The following is a 21,200-nucleotide window of genomic DNA, read 5'->3' on the forward strand; positions in this document are numbered from 1 at the left end:
AGAGAAACATTTTAGTGGAGTGCCAAGTGAGGCCCTTTTAATAAGGGGTTCAGGTTTCTAAGAATGTTCTTTCCTCGGAGTCCATTTTGTCCAAAGCCAGATTGTTTCTCCAGGTCCCGGAAGAGGACAAGTTTCCACAGCAGGCTTCCAGAAGCCTGGGTTTCCCCTCATGACTCAAATGTCTTGTTTCTTCAGGGAGGTCTTGGTGAGCTCGAGGCAGAAAGGGGGCAGTAGTCAGGAGGGGCGTACGTGCGGGTGAGGAAGGAAGGTGTTGCCATTGTTACCTAGCATCCCCTTTCATTCGTCATTGCTTAGGGGTAGCCTGGTTTTCTCAGTGAAGGAAGTTACTTGGTAGAGATCAAGTCTAGAAGAAGAAAAACTGATTGACTTGAGTTTGTTAAAGCCACTCTGGCTTGAGATGCGTTAGAAACAGCATTGCTTTGCTATGTCTTGAGATGGTGCAAGGCAGCCTCTAGAGATTCCTGTGCCTGATTTTTTAAACAACCTTATTATAATCTCTCTTCACGAGTTATGCTTCAGATACGCTTTTGCTTCCTCTCAGCCCTCTTCTCAAATTCCAAATGGCTGTTGAGGTCATGCGGGGTCACTAGTACCGCGACAAGGTTCACTCTTTAGAATGACCACCTCAGTAGGACCTGAGGGGGCCCAGTGCTGTCTGTGGGGCTACTTGGTCCCGTGGAGGATGGGGTCAGTGGCCTGTTTGCAGTTCAGCTGCTGCTTGATGTCTGCACAGTGGGATTTCTCCCCACTGTTTCTGTAGGGAAATTGGGAAGGGAGATGGGTCACGTCCTGAACTTTCTGAAGGATCATCTGTACCGGAAGTCTGTGGCGCATGTCACAGATGGCTGTCTCCTGGCTCTCCCCACCCTCCCCAAACAGTTTGTCTGGCATGTAGGGTAGTGAACCATCCTAAAAGGTCCCCCTGAAGGGAGGCTGTGTGGACGGCAGGCTGGGCCCCTTGTGCTTCTTTCCAGGAACAGCTGGCCTGGGCCTGGCCACATCTGCCCTTGTTGGTGAGGAGCTTTGCTCTGTCTTTTGCATTTTCTTGGCCAGTCTTTAACAACATTGAGATGTTTGAGTTATTTTCTCGCTTGGGAGAGGTTCACAGGCTTATAAACACATCTAGTATCTGAGAGTTTTCCTTTTGCAGTTTTTTGTCATGAAAATGAGCCGAAATAATGAAAGCTCTGTACTTAATTATAGCCTCCTACTAATCTCTTCCTCCATCTGTAACCACACTCTAACTGTAGAATATTAAATATACAAACAGAAGCGCACTCCTTTGCAGCGGCAGGCTCTTTGGTTTTCAGTTCAGGCACTTAGAAAAAATCTGTTTCCTGTACCTGTTCTTCCGTTCACTGTGGGAGACAAGGTAAATGGTAATAAAATTACTGGCCTAGAAGCTTATCTTTCCAAACGGGATTGGGAGGGAGGGAGATCAGAGAAGCTTTCCAGGTAGCCCAGAGGTTCTGTAAATAGCACCAAGACTCCTCGGAATGGGTAGAAGTCTCTCACATGCGTTATACTCTTGAAAGTGAGAATATGCTCACTAGATTTTTTTTAAAGTAATGTATCAAAATATAGATAAAACGGAGGTATTACATTCTAAAAATACATGAAGGGCATATGATGATTTCCTGCAGATCTGTAAGAGGAAAACAGTAGGAAACTAAGCAACACGTGCACAGGCATTTCATAGGAGAGGAAATATGGCCCCACAATGGTCAGCCTCATTAGCAGTCAAGGAGCTGTAAATCAAGACTACAAAGAAAATACTTTTCTACACCCCTCCACACGGCAAGAAGCCTGACAGACCGGTTGCTGGCAAGTGTGTGGGTCTCTCAGCATGTTACAAATGAGACTGTGAGTACAGCCGCTGTGGGAATTCATTTGAAATTAGCATTAACCTGAAAATTGAATGTTCCCACACTCTAGCCCAGCAGTTCCCCTCCCAGATACGTACCCAAGAGAAGTAACAGCCACGCAGCATGATAATTTTATACATAAAAGACACTTTAGAAATACACATAGATGACAAAAAAGTCACGTAGGTCGGGGGAGGCAGAAGAATTGGGAGGATATTCTAGGTTCCGTTGGGTAGTGAGGTCATGACCAAAGGTAAATCATAAATGGCTGGAGATGAGGGACAGGAATGATGCTTGTCTGTACCTTGAGAGCTGAGGGTGGCAGACAGCTTTATAGACAGGCTCCAGGGGCTCCTAGAATGTTGTGTACGCTTCTCAAGGTGCATTTTTCTGAAGAAAATCCCTCCCTTCACGCTAGCCTTTAAGGCATGTATGATGCCCGAATATTCTGAGCCTTGGAGTTGTTGAGTTCTTAGAACTGCTGCATGACTACCTAGATATCTCGCTTCTGTAACGTGTACGTAACTGACACTCAGCTGTGAGCTGAAAAGCCAATTAGCCCTGTTTGGAGTGATGAAAACTTTGAAAATAGACTGGTGACAGTTGTACAACGTGAATAATGAATGCTGCTGAATTGCACACAAAAGTGGCTAAAGTAACTTTTGTGTTATATATGTTTTGTCACAACTTTTTAAAATGTAATATACCAGCAACCATTGAATTGAAAACAAAAAAGCAATAAAAAAAAACCCCGGGACTTCCCTTGTGGGCCAGTGGTTAAGACTCCACACTTCCAAGGCAGGGGTTGCAGGTTTGATCCCTGGTCAGGGAACTAGGATTCCACATGCTGTGAGCACAAAACAAAACCCAAGTGCACTAGCGTTTACACAACCGGACATGAAATATCTAATTTGGGTTTTTGGTTTTTTGTTTTTTTTTTTTTGAAAACTGGTCTATAAATGAAATAGAACTTGGAGGAATTTGAGAATTGCCCAAAAGGGGGCAGGATCCTCCTTCCACTCAAGGCCAAAAAGGGTCTTTAGATTGACAGGGCCCTGTTTTTTGTTTTTTGAGTAACTTTATTTATTTAATTTATTTATTTTGTGCTGTGTAGGGTCTTCGTTTCTGTGCGAGGGCTTTCTCTAGTTGTGGCAAGCGGGGGCCACTCTTCATCGCGGTGCGTGGGTCTCTCACTATCGCGGCCTCTCTTGTTGCGGAGCACGGGCTCCAGATGCGCAGGCTCAGTAGTTGTGGCTCGCGGGTGTAGTTGCTCCGCGGCATGTGGGATCCTCCCAGACCAGGGCTCGAACCCGTGTCCCCTGCATTAGCAGGCAGATTCTCAACCACTGCACCACCAGGGAAGCCCAACAGGCCCCTGTTTTTATAGATGGAAAATGGGCTCAGAGAGGGTGCAAGAGGGCTCCTAGGTGCCACTGTAGACGGGCCCTGAGACTTTGCCGGTGGTTGGAGGTCACTTCTCCAGCATCTGCCATCGCTAAGGCCGCGACAGAAGCCAGCATGTAGAACAGAGCGCCATTCCCACTGGACATGTTGGAGCTTCTGTCCGTCTCTGTGGGCAGGAAACCCTGGGCAGGTACATAGTCCAGGTGGATGGAAACCAACACAGGCTTGTCCCAGTGGGTGAGGAGAAGCCAGGCAGGCGGTCCCAGAGAGCACCTGCGCTCAAGGGAGGTGAAAAGACGACAGGCTTTGGAGGCTTTGGAGTATGGGTTCAAATCCAGCTTAGCCTCTGAGCCTCAGTCAGCTCACCTGTATAAGAAAAGTAAGGTCTCCCTCCAAGAGTTGCCGTGGGACTTGAACGTAGCACTGCCCCACGTGGGATGAGGGAGGCAGCAGTGATTCTCAGGCTTGGGAGTCACGTGATGTTGGCTTTAGTCCTGGCGCCACCACTTGCGGGGATGAAGATTGCTGTTGATGCTCAGGGCCCACGGGCTCTCCCATAAGCTCCAGTCCCTGCAGCACCCTTCTGCCCCGCGGGGGGGCAGCAGCGGGCGCCCAGCCCTCGCATTTCTCTTTTGGTTGCCGCTGGGCTTCCTGGCGGCACTTCCACTGTCGCCTGGCCGGGTCTGGGACGCCTGTGGACCCTGGACTGGGGCTGAAAGAAAAACCTTGTCCCAGCAGAGAGGGGCCCAGAGCTGGGGAGCCCAGGCTCTGGGATGCCAGACAGATGGGGGTTGGGGTGACCCCTGTGGACTTCCTGGTCTCTAGCTGGTGGGGCACCACTAAGAGTTCAGTGGCCTTGGGCAAGTTATTTAATGGCCAGTAACGGGAGGCACTGGGGAACATTTTTGCTGCGTGCGTGCGGCGCACCCGTCTCTCTAGCGCCATCCTCACCTCTGAGGGAAGGGCCCAGGCACCAGGGCAGCAGGTGGAGGGAGTGGGGGCTGAGCTCTAGCCGCCCTGGCTGGCTCCACGCCTCTGTGAGCCTCATCTGGAAAATGGGTGTGCGGAGGCTCCCAGGCCTGGCAGAGGAGTCATGGTTGTCCTTCCTTCTGTCCTTCAGCTTGGTCCCTTCCTCTGCTGCCAGGGACTGTCCACTCCTTTGTCCATCTGTCTTTGTCTCTGCCCATTCGTTTGTGATGTCTGCCCTGATATATGTCTGTCTGTGCCCATCCACCCACATCCGATGTTGTGTGTGTGTGTGTGTGTGTGTGTGTGTGTATCTGTGTTTCTCATTCTCTCCCTGCACGTATATCTGTGTGTGTGTGTTTTTTCATTGTGGACGTGTATTTGTGTGTGTGTGTGTGTGTGTTTTCAGTGTGTCTCTCCGTGTCTTCCTACTCTCTCGCTGCCCGTGCGTGTCTGTGTGCGCTCCCCCATTTCGTTCCCTTTGTCCCTGTCCCGCAGTGTGTGTCACTTCCTCTTTGTGAGACATGTGTTTGTGTGTGTGTATTTAGTGTGAATTTTGTGTGTGTTTGTGTGTCCATGTCTTTCTTTTCTCTCTGTGCCTGTTTGTGTGTGTCTCTCTGTCTCTCTGTCTCTGTCTGTCTGTCTGTCTCTCTGCCTCTGTCTGTTAAGAGCAGAGCCTGTCCGGTGGAGCAGCGGATGTATGAGGGATGATTCAGTGGCTGACAGGAAGCTCGCCGCCTTGCATCCTGCCTGCCAGTGTCTGTGGCACTGACATCGGATCAGGCAGGTGTGTGGGCTCAGGATGAGGTGGCCGCAGTGAGGAGCCCCCCGCTCTCAGGTAAGCCTTTTCCAGGGGTGCCTGGAGCCTGGCCCCCAAGGCAGGGGTCCTGAGGCTGTTCCCCCGACACCCCACGGGGTTGGGAGTGGCCCTGCTGGCCCAGCAGGAGCGCTTGGCTGCCCGGCGGGTGGGCTGGAAAGAAGCCGGGATGCCCGGCACCCCCTCCCTTGGCCCCAGCCCTGTCCTGGCGCCCCCAGCTAGCAAGCCCTCGCCCCAGACCCTGTGGCACTAGAGGGGCAGCTGATTCTGGGGCTCTGGCCCCTCTCCCGCCCTGCCTTCCCCGGCCCAGCCTGCACAGCCCTGGGAAGCCCCCCAGGGCGGGTTCCATCACTTCCAGAGTCCAGTGAGGGTCGAGGACAGCAGCTCCGCAGGGAGGCCCAGACCTGTGAGCCTTGGTTTCTTCATCTGTAGAATGGGGCTGTAACAACCCTGCCCCAGGGCTGTGGGAGGATGGGAGAGATGCTACAGATAAGCAGAGCCAGGTCCTACCCCTGGCCTGGAGGAAGAAGCTGTCCCGGCCACCCAGCCCAGCCCCCAGGCTGGCCACCAGCTCTCTGCTGGGGGGCTGAGAAACTGTAGGCCCTGGGGTGCTCTTTGTTTGTTTTTTTAAATTCTATTTTATTTTTTTATACAGCAGGTTCTTATTAGTTATCCATTTTATCCACATCAGTGTATACATGTCAATCCCAATCTCCCAATTCATCCCACCACCACCACCACCGCTTTCCCCCCTTGGTGTCCATATGTTTGTTCTCTACATCTGTGTCTCTATTTCTACCCTGCAGACCGGTTCACCTGTACCATTTTTCTAGGTTCTGCATATATGCGTTAATATACGATATTTGTTTTTCTCTTTCTGACTTACTTCGCTCTGTGTGACAGTCTCCAGATGCATCCACGTCTCTACAAATGACCTGGGGTGCTCTTGGCGCCCTGCTCTGCCTACGGGTGGCCCTGACCTTCACCATCCCGCACCCGTGCCCGGAACAAGGGCTGCCCCGGTCCCTACCCCGGCCGCCTGAGCATAAGAGCCTCCATTAGAGACCTCTCGGTCAGCCTCATCTGAAGGCCAAGGTTATATGGGAAAACGGAGCAGAGCCCAGCGGATAAGCCTTTCCAGGGGTCGGACGGGGACCTCTGGGTCCACCCCTACCCCCGCAGCCTGACCTTTGGCCCTGGTGGGCCTCAGTTTCCCCATGTACTACATGAGGAGGGCTGGGAGGCTGGGCAGCAGGGTTGCCAAGGGCCTTTCAGGGTGAGCGGCTGGGTGCAGAGGGTTGCTCAGCCCAGCCCTGAGAGCTTTTCCGCCGTCAGCTTGTTGCAAAACTTGTTCATACGAAAACTGCCCACTTCCCTTTCTGCTATTTTGGCCTGCAGGCCACGGGCTGTGGCGGCCTCCCCTCCCCTCCCCACCCAACTCAGCCCTGTCTGGCCCCTTGGGGCCCTCCTGGGGCTGCCAGGCCTGCCTGCGCCAGGGGCCCAGCCCCTCTCCCTCCACCCTCCCCTGCCCCACTTGTTCTCAGGCCTGGTTGGGAAAGCAAGGAGAGAGGACAGATTGATTCAGTCTGGGGGGCAGCCACAGAGTTTTCCTCAAATGAGCCTCTCTTTTAAAAAATATTGCATGATTCTTAAAAATGTAATATAAGCAAATATATATATATATATATATATATAATATAAGAAAGGATTTACGTAAAGGAGTGTAGGCCTTGGAGTCAGCCTGCCCTGGGTGTAGATCTTGGTTCTGTGACTGGTCAGCTGTGTGACCTTGGGCAGAATACTCACCTCTCTGGGCCTCCCTCTCCTCCCTTGGAAGAAAGGAGCTGGCATCTCCAAGGTGATGCTACCCGCGTCTGTGACAACCGAAGGGCTGGGGCAACAGCGCTGCTCTCCTTCAGATCCCAGCCCCTCCCAGGGTCCCACCACGATGCCCTGCATGGTGCAGTAGAGGGGGGGCTCAGGCCTGCATGTCTGGGGGACCCGGCAGGGAGGGCTTCAGGTAGGGTTGACCCACACTGCTCAGTGCAGGCCGTCCAGCCAGCTCTGGCCCCGACAGGATGCGGCTGTCTCTTCCCATCCCACAGGGACCGTGATGATGGCAAGTCACAGTGGTCACAGGCAACCATGCCCCACCGGCCGGCACTAGCACCTTACAGGCATCCTCTCAATGCTGGGCCTCAGATGGCAACCTGAGTGTTGAGTGTCATTCTTTCCCTCGTTTAACAGAGGGGTGACCGAAGGCTGGTGACACTGGGATTCAACAGCTGGGGCAGAATTTGTGTTCTCATGCTCCCCTCCCTTCCCTCACCCAGTGCCAGGTCGGTGGAGATGGACCAGGGCTGGGGGCATCCCGAGCGTCTGCAGGGCCAGGAAGCAAGAGGGCTTTCTGATGGTCGGGGTCCTCTGGAAGGGAGGGCAGCAGAGGTCAGCAGCCCAGGTCCCAGGGCCTTGAATGCCAAGCTGAGAGTGTGGACTTGAACCTGGGGTCTTAAGCAGACCCCGGCGGTGGCCAGTGCTGGACCATTGTCCCATGGGTGCAACCCTCCCATGTGTCTGTGCCTGAACCTCCTCTGGGGCAGAAAGAGTCTCTGTCTTGACCAAAGGACAAAGACGTCAAGGGTGGGAGCCCAAGGGAACTGTCCAGACCAGCCAGCTGGAAATAACACCCTCAGCAAGTTTCTCTTCCGGAAACCCCAACCGTGATCCAGGCTGGACGTGCTTGTCCTCCCAACGACTCTTTGAGGAACGGCCTGGGTTGATCCCAGTCTTATAGATGAGAAAACTGACGCCAAGAGACCCCGAGGCACAGGCAAGCTTCCCTGCTTCAAGGCCAGATGCTCCCAACCTCACCAGCCTGAGATGGACTTGGGCCTTGGCTGGAGGCCCGGGAGGGAGGCAGCCCCGGGGCAGAACGAGGTGGGGGGGAGGGAGGAGGGTATGCAGCCTGGGAGGGCAGTGCCCAGGCTCGTAGATCCCCTCGGACAACCTCCTGGGGTGATCAGGTCATCCTCTCTCCTCGTGTGGAGGCCGCCGGGTCATGAGGTTTGGGAATGGTCATGTTTCCGCTGACTCACTTGGAGTTTGGGGGAAGGAGAGGTGACTTCTTCATGACGGGCCCCTGACTGGGGCTCAGCCCTGCATGGAGATTCCTTGTCATCTTTGCCACAGGGAATCAGGAAGCTCAGAGCGGCGAGGGGGACGGCTGGGTGCCATGCAGGCCTCTGGGGAGCCCGGAGCAGGAGGCGGGCAGCACAGAGCTCAGGTCTCCCCAAGCCTTGCTTTCCCCAGCTGGGAAGCAGGGAGAAGCCTCCTCCCAGGTGGGCCGCGGCAGGAGGAACAGGTGTTCACCGAGGGGACACTCAGTAGCGTGGGCTCCACGTGCCCACCACGGGGCACTGCCCTCTCAGGACCCCTGGCTGCCCTCAGCTCTGTCACTGGCATTTGCAAGGGGGGAGCTGAGTCTCTTTATAGTTGTAATGATTCTCCTTGGAGGGCCCCTCAAGAGGGCTGTACTCACCAGGCCCTCCTATGTGGGTGCCTGTGGCTTTGCTGAGGCCTGGCAGTCACAGCGGGGCCCCGAGGCTGGGACCGGCCACTGACCAAGAAGCAGCCTTTTAGCCCCACCTCCCAGCACATCCCACCACCAGCCACCAAGGTCCATCTGCCCAGGCGCCCTTCTTCCCCTCCTGGTCTCAGGCCCACCTCCTCCAGGAAGCCTTCCTGACCTCCCTCCTTCCGTCACCCAGGGCAGGAGGAATCTGGGCAGATGGGTGTTTTAGGAATGGAAATCCCACCCCCAGCTTCCCCAGAGGCCATGGGTGGGAGCGGAGAACCACCCAAGGGTGGATGGGGGCTGCCAGGGGCTCCCAGGCAGAAGGGGCCATGGACTCTGAGGTTGGGGAATAAAGCTGGGCAGGCAGGAGGCAACAGGATGCAGTGGGCGGAGCCAGCGTTAGGGTCTGGAGGCTGGAGTTCAAATCCTGTTTTTCCCCTTAGCAGCTGTGGGATCTCTGGCTTTTGTTTTCCTGTTTGTGAAATGGCTCGAGCCTCTCCCTCAAAGGGCAGTTGGGGGGTAAGCGAAGACGTGTGTGGGAGTATGCACATACATGTGGTGCTGTCTGGCGGGTCTCCAGAACCTTCCAGCACTTAACCAAGAGTTGATGATGGCCCTGGGAGCCCGGGGTGCAGGTTGGGGGTCAGATGGGGAAACAGGGCTGGTTCTGTCCCTGCCTGGTCCCGTCACTGCCTGGTCCCAGAGCAGGCAGGGGAGGTGATGCTGGGCTCAGCTGTGGGGTTGGCAGGGGACAGTGGGGGCCAGAAACCTGGGGTTCCTGGAGAGGGCGGCCCTGCAGCCTCCACCCCAGCTCACAGTGCCCCCACGTTGCAGCCCTGCAGGAAGAGTGGCCAGGAGTGGACATGAGCGTGGACACGGAGCTGCTGTGGTCGGGGGCGGCCCTACTGCTGCTGCTGCTGGGGGCGGCAGCCGGCCTGTGTGTACGCTGCTCCCCCCGCGCAGGTAAAGGCTGGGGTCACGGGTACGAGGGAGGGGCGTGCGGTGTGCCCAGCGAGCCACTCAGGCCCAGACCTGGCTGCAGTCGGAAGGGGCAGTCAGATAAGCCTCAGGAGGCAGAAGTGAACCCCAGCGGCCTGGGTTTCTCCTCTGAAGACAATGGGTCTGGCTCGCTGGGGGCTTCGGTTCTGCTGGGTCAAGGGCATGTGTCTGGGGCCGATGGACTGCGCTGGACAAGCGTGGGGAGGGGGGCTGGGCTGCCTGCGTCTGCCTTCTCCACGCTCCGCGTTCCTAAATAAATGGTGAGCAACCCCTGCCAGTGTCAGGTGGCCCCCAGTGATGGTGGCTTAGCCCGCACGTCCGGTCTGAGGCCTGCACAGGGCACAGGGGAGACACGATGGTTGGGCCTCGGATCTCAGTTCCCACCCGGCCCCGGGACGCTTGCTAATCTGGTCCTGTTCTTGCAGGTGCAAAGAGGTCCGAGAAAATCTATGAGCAGAGGAGCCTGTGAGTGTCTCAGTGTCCCCAGCACAGTGACGCTGTGTGCCCTGGGCATGGGTGTCCATGTGGGCATCCCCTCGGGCACCGCCACGCCCCACCCCTAACCCTTCACTCACACCTCCTCCGTGCCGGGCTCTAGTGGGTTCTAAGCAGTTAGGGGAGGGCGAGGGGGTGCCCAGGGGCTGTCCAGACCCGGCCCCAGCCTGGTTGGGGAGGGCTGGGGATGCCACAGGAGGGGAGGAGGGGATGCCACACTCCAGCTAGCCCAGGAGCATCTCCAGAAATCCCCGCAGTGACCCCAGCCCCGGGGAGCGCGCTGTGCCGGTGCTGGAGGTCGACAGAGCAATCCCACCCTCCCGGGGCAGTGAGGGGAACAGAGACCGGGCGCTGTGTCCGAGTCTCCCCTGGAAAACACTAAAGGACCTCAGGGGAGGATATGGGTGTGAAACTTGGGGGACCAGGGAAGGCCTCCTGGAGGAGGCGGGAGGGATTTTAAGAGAGAAAGAAGGCGAAAGGGGACATCCAGAGAGAGAGGGAATGGTGTGGGCATTTGCCGATGTCGGGCCGGGGTGGACATTGTCTTGGGGAAGAGGTGGTCGCTGTGAGCATGTCTTGAGAGAGATCAGCTGAATGCGGAGGAAGAAGAGTCTTGACTGTGGAGAGAGACCTTGGCCTTTGTCCTAAGGGCCAAAGGGAGCCACGGGAGAGCTGGAAGCAGGGCAGTGGGGGTGAGATGAAACGGGGCCACTGATCCCAGGCAGAGTTGCAGGACCTGGGCAGGAGGGAGTTCCAGGCACCTTGGGGACAGGCTGGCCGTTCTGTGAGCCGTGGGAGGGTCAGCAGTGCTGGGCGCTGCAGATCGGGGGGCAACCCAAGAACAACTCGAGGCAGGAGGGCAGCAGCCAGTGGTGTCCTTACAGTGCCTGGTGGAGGGCTCTGAGACCTGCGTGCACACACGTGCACAAGCCTGCATGCCCACTCGCACCCACAGGCTCCCCCAGCACTCGCTCATGCGTGCACTTCTCACACGCACGGCACTCGCTTGCACGCCTGGGCAGGCACTCACATACAAACTCACACACACACCCTCTCTCATTTCCTTTTGCAACTGAAAAACCACAATGAGATTTGAAAATAGAATTTTCCCATCCATGCCCACTCCTGGGGCCGGGGCTGGACTTTCCAAGGCTTTTGGGGCCACTTGGTCCCCTGGCTCGCCAGCCCATAACCTCCACCAGGGCTGGGCTGGGCTCCCCTAGTGCCCACCCACACCCCTGCCCCAGGGCAAGTTCCTCAGTATCTTCCCTCTCCCCTCCTCCCTTAGTCCCTGCCCACTCCAGGCCCCTGATTAATCTTAGAACCGAAGATAGTCAGAGGCACAAGTTAAACCTCCTCACGTGGGAGGTGGGAAAACTAGGCCTAAGTGGGAGGAGCTGGGAGGGGAGACTTGGGCTCTCCCCACCTCACTTGGGTTCAGTCCTATCAGCCTGTGTGTGCCAGGCCCAGCTCCTGCTTCATTTCCTCTGGGAAGCCATGCCTGACTCTCTTCTGTGGTTTTAGGGCATCATTCCTAAATCAGATCACTCTGACCCCCAGCCCCCCAGGCTGGAAGGCTGGGGCAGGTCACCATTCTGGTCCAGGGGAGGAACCCAAAATGGTTTAATGATTAGCTAATCTGATCCACCATCCTTAGCAGTGGCTTTCATTCCCAAGGGCATTTCATGGTCCAAAGTGGCAGCTAGAGCTCCAGCCCTCATCTCTGCCTTCCAGGCAGTAAGTAGTAAGAATGAAGGAGGACAGAAATGGGGCATCCCAGTTAGCAGTGCCTCCTTAAAGGAGTTTTCCTGAAAGCCCAACAACCTTGGCTTTGCATGTCATTAACCAGAATTATATGGTCACACATAAATGCAAGGGAGGCTGGGAAATATAGCCTTTTATTAAAAGTTGAGGTAACACTGGTTTATAACATTATATAAGTTTCATGTGTACGACATTATATTTCTACTTCTGTATACCCTACATTGAGATCACCAACAAAAATTTAGTTTCCATCTATCCCTTCACCCATTTTGCTCTCCCCACCCCTGGTAACCACAGGTAACCACTATTCTGTTCTCTGTATCTATGTGTTTGTTTGTGTTTGGTTTGTTCATTTATTTTGGGCTTTTTTGTTTGTTTCTTTTTTAATATTCCACATATGAATGAAATCATACAGAATTTTTCTTTCTCTGTTTGACTTATTTTACTTAGCATAATTCCCTCAAGGTCCATCCATGTTGTCACAAATGGCAAGGTTTCATCTTTTTTATGGCTGAATCGTATTCCAGTGTGTATATATACCACATCCTCTTTATCCATTCATCTGTTGATGGGCACCTAGGTTGTTTCCATGTCTTGACTATTGTAAATAGTGCTGCAACGAACATACGGGTGCATATATCTTTTCAAATTAGTTATTTTGTATTCTTTAGATAAATACCCAGGAGTGGGATTGCTGGCTCATATGGTAGCTCTATTCTTAGTTTTTTGAGGAATCTTTATACTGTGTTTATAGTGGCTGCACCAATTTACATTCCCCTCAACAGTGCCCAAGGGTTTCCTTTCCTCCACATCCTCACCAACCCTTGTTATTTCTTGTCTTTTTGATAATAGTCGTTCTAACAGGTGTGAGGTGTTACTTCATCACGGTTCTGATTTGCATTTATTTCCCTCATAATTAGTGATGGTGAGCAGCTTTTCACGTGTCTGTTGGCCATCTGTATGTCTTCTTTGGAAAAGTGTCTATTCAGTTCCTCTGCCCATTTTTTAATCAGGTTGTTTTTTTGTTGTTGAGTTAATTATATATTATATTATAAGGGGTATTAACCCCGTGTTGGATACATCATTTGCAAATACCTTCTCCCAATCGGTATGTTGTCTTTTTGTTTTGTCGATGATTTCCTTTGTTGAGCAGAAGGTTTCTAGTTTGAGGTAGTCCCATTTATTGGGAAATACAGTCCTTTGGATGGGTGTGTGGCTGTCTAAATGAAAATCAGGTTCTGTTTCAAAGGAAGAAGGTGATGGTTAGATACCTGGCTGTGTCTGCTAAGCCTTGAAGTTGCCTCATCAGGTACTGGGGAGTAAATGGCGTGTGTGAACAACTTAAGAGGACCGTGCTCTCTTAGGAACGTTAAACACTCCTGGGATGGCAGGTGGTGGGAGCAGCCTCTTTGTTGCTCCTGGCTGACGTCACTGCCAGGTCCCTGAGCAGCTGCCCCAGTCCTACCCACAGACTCTCCTGGGCATCTCCAGGGGTCCTGGGGAGGCTCTGTGGGGGCATATGTCTGGCTGGCAGCTGGCTCCAGCGCAGGGCCATGTGAGAAGTGTGGGCACGTGGTGGGCAGGCAGGGAAGCACTCTAGAGAAGGGGTGCATCAGGAAGCCCTGGATCTGAGTCCTGGGGGGCTGGCAGCCCCTCCTCACTCTCGCCCTGGTCTGTCCCTCCCTGTCCGTCTGTCCTGCCCCTCTGTCCCTGGGGCTGTGGGAGGCCAGGCCCTGGCTCAGCACAGCTCCATGTGTTTCCAGGCAAGAGAATCAGCAGAACTTTGCAGTGGCCCGGACCTATACCCGTGAGTCCCCAGACAGAAGGGTCCAGGGCTGGGCTCGGGATTGGGAGTGTCCACATCAAAGTCCCTTTCGTCCCCATTGTTCTGAGGCTGTGGCCAGGCCTGATCTAGTGGGGTGATGGGGTGAGGGGGCTGTGCTGGGCAGCTGGCCTGGGGGCCCAGCCAACACCCCGTCAACCTTTGCAGTGGTCAGGGAGGCCTGGCCAGGGCCCCTGGTGGACACGGCCTCCAACGTGGCATCAGCAAGGTAGGAAGGAGCCCCTGTCCCAGCCCCACGGGAGGCAATGAGGTGGGCCCCAGGGTCCCCACCTGGCTGAGCCCAGGCCAAGACCTTACTCCTTCCTCGGACCTCAGAGCCCCAGTTCTGATTCTGAGGGCCCTACCGGGGGGCTGTGGGACTGTGGCCTCCAGACCCCCAGGAAACCCGGGGCCTTCTCCCAGCCCCTCCTTAGCCTCTGCCCCACTCCCGTGCAGGAAGGACAAGCTGCTGCAGTTCTCCCCCAGCCTCGAGGGTGAGTGCCCTGGGACACAGGGTTGGGGGCAGGGGCGAGGTGGGACGGAGATGGGTGAATACCTGGTGGGACAGGTACTGAGCAGGAAGCCTTCCCAGAGGAGAGACGCTGTGAGCTGGGCTGGGAGGCCCGATGGGGCTGGCCCAGCAGGGGGAGGGGACGGAGAGCAGGTGTGAGGGCGTGAAGATTGGAAACACCTAGGCTTCTTCCTCCGGTGGTCACAGCTGGGAGGGGGCGGGGGCTGGGGAACCAGCATTGAGCCAACCGAACAGGCCTGGCCTTTCTTCCAGAGTCTTCATCCTCCAGGTACCAGAACTTCAGCAAAGGTAGGTGGGCTCCATGGAGGAGGGGGCCGCAGTGGGGCATACAGCCCGCGCTCAGGCCTGATTCTCGCCTCCTCCTGCAGGAAGTAGACGCACATCAGATGCATCCTACATGTGAGCGGGCTTCTCCGGGCCCTGGCCACCCCCTCGCCCCGCCGCCCGCCCTGCCCGCCCTGCCCGCAGCCTCCTTACGTGAGAAAGCCCTCCTGCCCTGGAACCCGCTGGCCCAGGCAGGCTCTCTGTAGCTCTGTTTCCCTCAGATGACCATAGCTTTGGGGGGGCTGAGGACAGGGACAGGAAGGAGCCCTGCTCTGTTTGGGGGTGGGGGAGGCCGTTGGGGGACCTCATCCTGCACCACCCGGTCAGAGACGAGTTCCACCGACCCTCAGATAGGAAGGGCCCCCAGGACGTCTCCTCATCTCACAGTTGGGCAAACTGAGGCCCAGGGCAGGAGGTAACTTGCATAAGGCCACACGGTGAGGTGGCTGGAGCCAGGGCAGCTCAAGGGTGCAGGGAAGCAGGGTGGGAGGATCGGGGGAGACCCTGGCAGGGCCCCCCACAGGCTCTGGGGCAGTGACGGCCGGAGCAGCCCTGGCCTCGCTGCCTGCTCAGGAAGCTCCCGGCCCGACCATGGGCCTGCCCAGCAGTTGGTGCTGTGTCTATGTTTTCTTGCCAGACACCCCTTCGCCACGGACTATTTTGATAGTGGGCGGTTCCAGAAGCCCCCGGAAGGTGAGGCAAAGGTCGATGAAGGGGAGAGGGAGGCGGTGGCCTGGGAGCGCAGCTTCAGAAGTCACACCCCCGGGGCGGGGCCAGAGGTGGCGGGAGGATGTAAAGCAGGAGGCCAGGCCTAGGTTTAGGTGGCTGGAGGGGGCTGGGCGGGGGGACCTGGGGGAGGCTGGCCCTGTGGAGGGAAGGAGGGAAGGGATGGGCGGGAAGAGAGGGTAGGGGGGCCAGAAGGGGAGCTGAGGGCAGGCGCAGGGGGCAGGCTGGTCCCCTTGTCATCCAGGCCCCTCTCAAGGCTGGGCACACAGGGGACCTTGAAGAAAGGCCCTGGACCGGTCAGCCTTGTTGACAAACGCTGAGCCCTCCAGGCTCCGAGGATACTGGCACCCTTTGTGAAGAGCAAAGGTGCTCCTAACACCTTTGCTCTACAGAAACTGAGAACTGAGGGTGGGCAGTGCCTGCTGAGAGGTGCACAGGGCTGGGCTCCTGCCTGGGCCGGGCTGGGGTGAGAGGTGGGGGGGTCCTTTTCTCCCCGCTGCGTTTCTAAATTGGGGAGAGGCCCTCACTTCTCAGAGCCTCTTCGACACAGATGGACACAGGGTGGGGTGGCGTTTAGAGCTCAGCTTCCCCGTTGGGGGGTTGGGGGGGAATACCGGGGTACCAGGCTCTGATATGCCACAACCAGCCTAGGCCCCCGGACAAAGGACCATCAGCCCACCCCACTGCCTGAAGGGTTAGGCAGGTTCCTGTCCCCTGGGCCCCCAGCGGCTCTCCCTGCCCCTCTTTGCCCCATAGAGATGGGCCTCCCTTCTCTGACTGTCCCTCGTGGGCCTGACTGCACCCCCCCACACCCCCTAATCTCCCCTCCCCAGGGCATTCAGGGGAAGACAGAGAAGGAGCCCAGGGTGGAGGCTGCTGGAGCCAGGCCAGCACCCATTAAGAAGCTTGTCCAGGAGAATGTTCGAGGCCCCGGGGGACCCAGAGGGCTGGGGGCTTGATGAGACAGAGGGAGAGAGGAAGGGCCAGGCCTGTCGGGCAGGGCCCACCAGCATCCGGCGCCCTCTCCTCTCTCCCTGGCAGATGAAGATGACACCAATTCCTATGAGAACGTGCTCATCTGTGAGCCAAAGAAAACCGAATCAGGTGAGGCTGCCCTCCCCGGAGCAGGGCAGGGAGGCCCTGCTAGGCCAGGCCCGCCTGCCCCGCTGAGCTCTGAAGTCCCCGCTGCACGGTTCACCAATATCAGACCCTGTGTCCGGGAGGAGTCCCCATCAGTCCTGGACTCTCCCTCCCTCCCTCGAGGGGCCTGCCCAGCACGAGGACACAGGCTGCCCCTCGGGAGGGGTGGACGTGGCACCTCTCTGGCCTAAGGGCTGGCCATGGTGGCTGCCCCTCTGCCAGCCCCTCCCCCGGTGTCCTCCCTGCAGGGGACGAGGAGTCTGAGGGTTATCAGAACTCAGCATCCATCCGGCAGTGGCGGGAGTCCAGGAGAGTCGTGGGTATGCGGCCGGAGCCCCGGTGCTTCCAAACGGTCACCTTCAGCAGGCTCAGAGGGGCCAGGCCTGGGACAGACAGTCGAGGGGAGGGGGAGAGAGAGGAGCTTAGGGGATCTGGCTGGGAGGGCAAGGCCGGGTGGGCTCCCCTACGGCCAGTCCAGCTGATTCCACAGCGAAGCTTCTGGCACATCAGCGGCTGCAGAGGCTCGAACCGTGCCAGGACCCCCCTCAGCAACACCATGGCCTCCTGAGGTTGGGTCCTCCTGGCCGGCTGCCCATCCAGCCGCACGCACGGCATCGCACTCGCCCTGCTCCCCGCAGGACGCACCTCTGGCAAATCCCAGAGAGGACAGGACAGACACACCATCCAGTGGAGCCTTTCCTGCGGGCGGTGTGGTGGCGGGAACAGGGCTGGGCATGTGCGTGTGAACCCTCTGACCATCTGCCCGCGGGTCGCAGAGCTGGTCCCGAGGGAAGCACCTCCCTACCCGGTAGGAAGCCCAGACGAGGACGACGGGGAGCCCGATTACGTGAATGGGGACGTGGCAGCCATCAACGCCTAGAGAAGCCCTGGAGGAAGGTACGGTCCAGGGTGGGGGCTGCACGGGCCTAAGGGGCTGCGCTCCCAGGGAGAAGCAGAGCTGGGGCGGGAGGAGCCACAGCAGGGACCATGGGGCAGCACCCACGGATGCTGAAACGGGGTGGTTCCTCGGGGCGCTGGGACGCCACCCTGGGTGCTGGGCCTCCCGAGCGGTCCCTGCCCACCCCCCGCTCCTGTGGCTGGTGTGGGGAGGTGACAGACCCACGGTGGACACAAAGTCTCAGGCCCAGGGGGTGTCAGGCAGGGCAGGCTGGTGAGTCATGGGGTGAGAAGGTGGGCTCTGGGTGGGCCTCTGCAACCTTGGGCGAGAGACTTAACCTCCCTCGACCCGTTTCCTCGCTTGCAACCTGCAGCTACTGGGACCCGTGTCTTGACAACACGCACAAGGCATAGCACGGAAAGCAGGACCAGTTGGACTCAGGGATGGGGCGGGATCGGGAGGAAATGGTGCCAAGCGCTCACACACACTGTCTCTTGGCGCCCCCAGGGCTCAGAGTGGACAAGCCACCTGCCGGAGGTCCCACTTAGAGTGAGTGGAGGAGGGAACGGTCCCCCAGGCGCTCAGATGTCGGAGCCCAGGCCCTGCCTCACGGGGAGCAGGTCCCGATGTGGGGGACACGGGCAGTCCTCTCAGCAGGCGGCCGGTCTGGGCCGTTTGAGAACGAGCAGCAGGATCGGTGGTAGCAGTTTAAGCCCAGCGGGCAGAGCCCGGGGTTCATTCATTCACCCAGTAGCTAGAGGGCCCCTGCCAGGGGCAAGTCCTGCCTTAGGGGCTGGGGACACAGTGATGAACAGAAGACACACAATCCCTGTCCGCTTAGAACTTCCGTTCTGGTGGGAGAGACAGAACATAACCAGCTGGAAGAGAAGGGGAGAGAAATGCAGCGCGTTAGGACTGCAGGCGTGGGAAGGGGCAGGGAGCAACGTCGGGTGGGGAGAGGCGGTGCCGTGATTCAAGCCGGGAGACAGCGCAGCCTTTCTGAGCTCCGCTCCTCGCCCCTCTGGGGACAGGAAGGACACCCAGGCAGAGGGACTGGCAAAGACCCCCGGCAGGAATCTGCGTCTGATAATGTGTGCGGGCAGACAGTGATGGGGGAGCATCGGCAGAGGTGGAGGGCGGCGGCGGGAGGTGTGCAGGGCCAGCACCTGGGTTTTCCTGAGATGGGGCAGGCGAAGGTCTGGAACAGAAGAGTGACTTGTTTCTAAAGGATCGCTGGCCTCCGCGCGTAGAGACGTGAATACGGGGGACGCGGTGGAGGCAGGGAGACCGGTGCGCTCAGGCAGGAATCCAGCGACTGTTTGTGGAGCGATGGGGCTCACTGATGCGTGGCGTGTCGGCTGCCCAGTAGAGCGAGGACTTGAGGAGGCCTGCAGGGGTTTGCCTGAGTAATGAGAGGGCATCGCTGCCAGCAACTGAGATCAGGGAGGCTACAGGCGGGGCGGGTTTTGTGGGCAAGGCCGGTTTATTTCTGGGCCTGTTAAATTGGAGATGCCATGCAGGAGGATGTATGAAATGGGCAGTTAGAGATCTGCGCCTGGATTCAGGGACAGGCAGGAGTGGAGAGGCTGTGCAGGTTCTTCAGACGAAAGAAACTAAGAGTATGTTGTACACTGACAAACGATACGGGAGGTTCGAGTCTGCGTCGGCTACGGCTGGCTGGAATTTACACCCGGGACCCCGCACACAGAAGGGACTGAACTCCATGGGCTGGGGCCCACAGCAGCCCGACAGGACTGCAGAGGCCCAATCCCTATATTCTAGCAGGTGGAAGGGCTGCCAGGCAAGGGGAAAGGCAGAGTGGAGTTAGGGCCCAGCACCCCTGTCAGGTCCCTTCTGGGTTCGAGGGGAGAGGACGCAGCTTAATGGTACTGGTCCCAGGACATGTGCGGGGGAAAGCCGCCAGCTGCTGTGCAGAGGGTGTTCCTGCACCCAAGGCACGTCAGAATAACTCGGGCCTCGGCCAGAACCGAGCAGTCAGGACTTCAAACAAAAAGCAGACGCTCCTGGAATAAGAAACATGCTTAAGGCTGCTTGACGGCGGGTTCTCTGCTCACTGGACTCTGACCAATGTGCATCCTCCCCGACCCGTGCCGGCTGCTCCGGGGCTGAGGGGACAAAGCGTCAGGCCAGGCAAACCTTTCCCTCTTTAACAAATACTTTTCCTTTTCATTGAAGGAGCCAGGGAACCATATACTGCCTCCCCAGGGTCCCTTCTCCAGAGCTGCTCGACTTCTAGACCCCCTACGGCTACTCCTGGGAGGGGCACCAATGCACCCTGAGGACCAGCCAGCCGGCCACGGGGTACCCAGCCCGGGAAAGGACAGTTACGCATGGAGCCGCCCTCTGACCGGCTCCCACGGGCAAGGCAGGAGCCTGGGGCTGAGGGCAGCTCCCGCTGTGGTCAGACGCCCAGGACTCAGGGCAGTCGCATCCCCTTAACCGCATTTAAAACATCATACTACATGGGTGTTCGTGTCCTTTTTTGCTTTGGATTTTGATCCCAAATTGCTTACTCATGTTGGTTGCTGGGATTCTTGTGCGTGGTGGATAAGCTTGTACAGTTAATTTATATAGGTGGAGTTGTATTTAATATTCTGCGTTTCAGAGTAGAGGTTGTGTCCATCTTGTCTCCTGTAAGCATTACACGTACTTAACTTCAGCAGAGTTACGGGGCGCCTTGGCGCTCCTTTCTTTGGCCCTCCGTTGACCGAATCAGAGATGAGGCCACGGCCACCTTCATGACCCTTCAGCAGGAGTGTCTGCTGTGGACAGAGCACGTCACGGTTCTGGGGAAGGGGCAGGCGGAGTGGAGTGGCCTGGAGCCTCAGCTGATTGGGCAGAAACAGGACCGTCTCATGGGAAGGACGGGGTCCAAGGGACCTCCTGAGTCAGAGAAGCCAGAGTCAGGGAAACAAAATGCCTCCTCCAACTGAAACATCTCAATAAACCGTTCCAGTTCAAGGGCAGCGATTCTCCCGTCTGCTTTCCCTGCTTCACGTAGAACCTTCTAAGGCAATGAAAGTCAGGCTTCTTGTTTCATAGAAAGGGACCCTGAGGCCTAGAGAGACAGAAGGCTGGGGACAAGAACTTGGTCCCTGAGTCCAACCCTCTTTCCAGATGCTGCACCGATTCTATGAGACGAAGTTAATGCTGCAAGTTAGGAAATTAGAAGAAAAAACATCTAGAACACAGCTGTTGGCCACTTGTCTCTTCACGCCCCGCAGTCCTGGCCTCACGACGTGGAGAGGACAGCTTAGGCCTGAGCACAGGTGTGGTGGGGCTGCAGTGAGGCTCCAGCGGGAGGGGGTCCTGCCCTGCTGTCACTGAGTGTGGGAAGCTGGGGTCTCACTTTGCACCATGGGCACGAGCATCCCTTCGCCTCATAAGGGTCCCAAGGCTCCGGACAAAAGATAAGAGTGAGAAGGTAGGGAATTCCCCTGGCGGCCCAGTGGTTAGGACTCGGTGCGTTCACTGCAGGGGCCTGGGTGAGAGCCCTGGTTGGGGAACTAAGATCCCGCAAGCCGTGCGCCAAAAAACAAAACAAAACAAACAATTGAGACGGTATGCCGAAGTATTTTTGTAAAACTTCCCCCTGCAGTTTCTGAGGACCTTAATTTTTTTTCCCCCTCTTAATCAAAACCCTAACCGCAAAGAACCAGTGACCCTGGAGCCTTTCCTGTATCCGTTCAACCACGTGGTCTGGACACGTGTCTAACCCTGCCTGGGATTTGCTTCAGAACAATCTGGGAGTGGGGTAGGATGCTGGTGCTGGTGTCGGGTACAGAGGAAACAAGACTGGCCACGTGTTGGTAAAACTGCTAAGATGGATGAT

General features: G+C 57.0%; 1 protein-coding gene across 2 annotated transcripts; it reads left to right on the forward strand.

Annotated features, from left to right (window-relative positions):
- The first annotated feature begins 3,899 nt into the window (after positions 1 to 3,899).
- On the forward strand, positions 3,900 to 19,831 carry LAT2 (linker for activation of T cells family member 2). Of its 2 annotated transcripts, none has more exons than XM_067705927.1 (13): positions 3,900 to 5,094; positions 9,482 to 9,610; positions 10,072 to 10,111; positions 13,669 to 13,712; positions 13,896 to 13,956; positions 14,184 to 14,221; positions 14,512 to 14,547; positions 14,628 to 14,658; positions 15,221 to 15,276; positions 16,351 to 16,413; positions 16,698 to 16,769; positions 17,226 to 17,346; positions 19,544 to 19,831. In XM_067705927.1, exons 2-12 carry the CDS (start codon positions 9,511 to 9,513, stop codon positions 17,327 to 17,329), a joined length of 645 nt encoding a protein of 214 aa, XP_067562028.1. In that variant the 5' UTR covers positions 3,900 to 5,094; positions 9,482 to 9,510; the 3' UTR covers positions 17,330 to 17,346; positions 19,544 to 19,831. The 2 variants fall into 2 exon arrangements, with proteins under 2 accessions (XP_067562028.1, XP_067562027.1); XM_067705926.1 differs by lacking the exon at positions 3,900 to 5,094 and adding an exon at positions 5,125 to 8,411.
- Positions 19,832 to 21,200: the final 1,369 nt, after the last annotated feature.

The sequence above is a fragment of the Pseudorca crassidens genome, chromosome 15, assembly GCF_039906515.1.
Source record: "Pseudorca crassidens isolate mPseCra1 chromosome 15, mPseCra1.hap1, whole genome shotgun sequence".
Taxonomy (NCBI): domain Eukaryota; kingdom Metazoa; phylum Chordata; class Mammalia; order Artiodactyla; family Delphinidae; genus Pseudorca; species Pseudorca crassidens.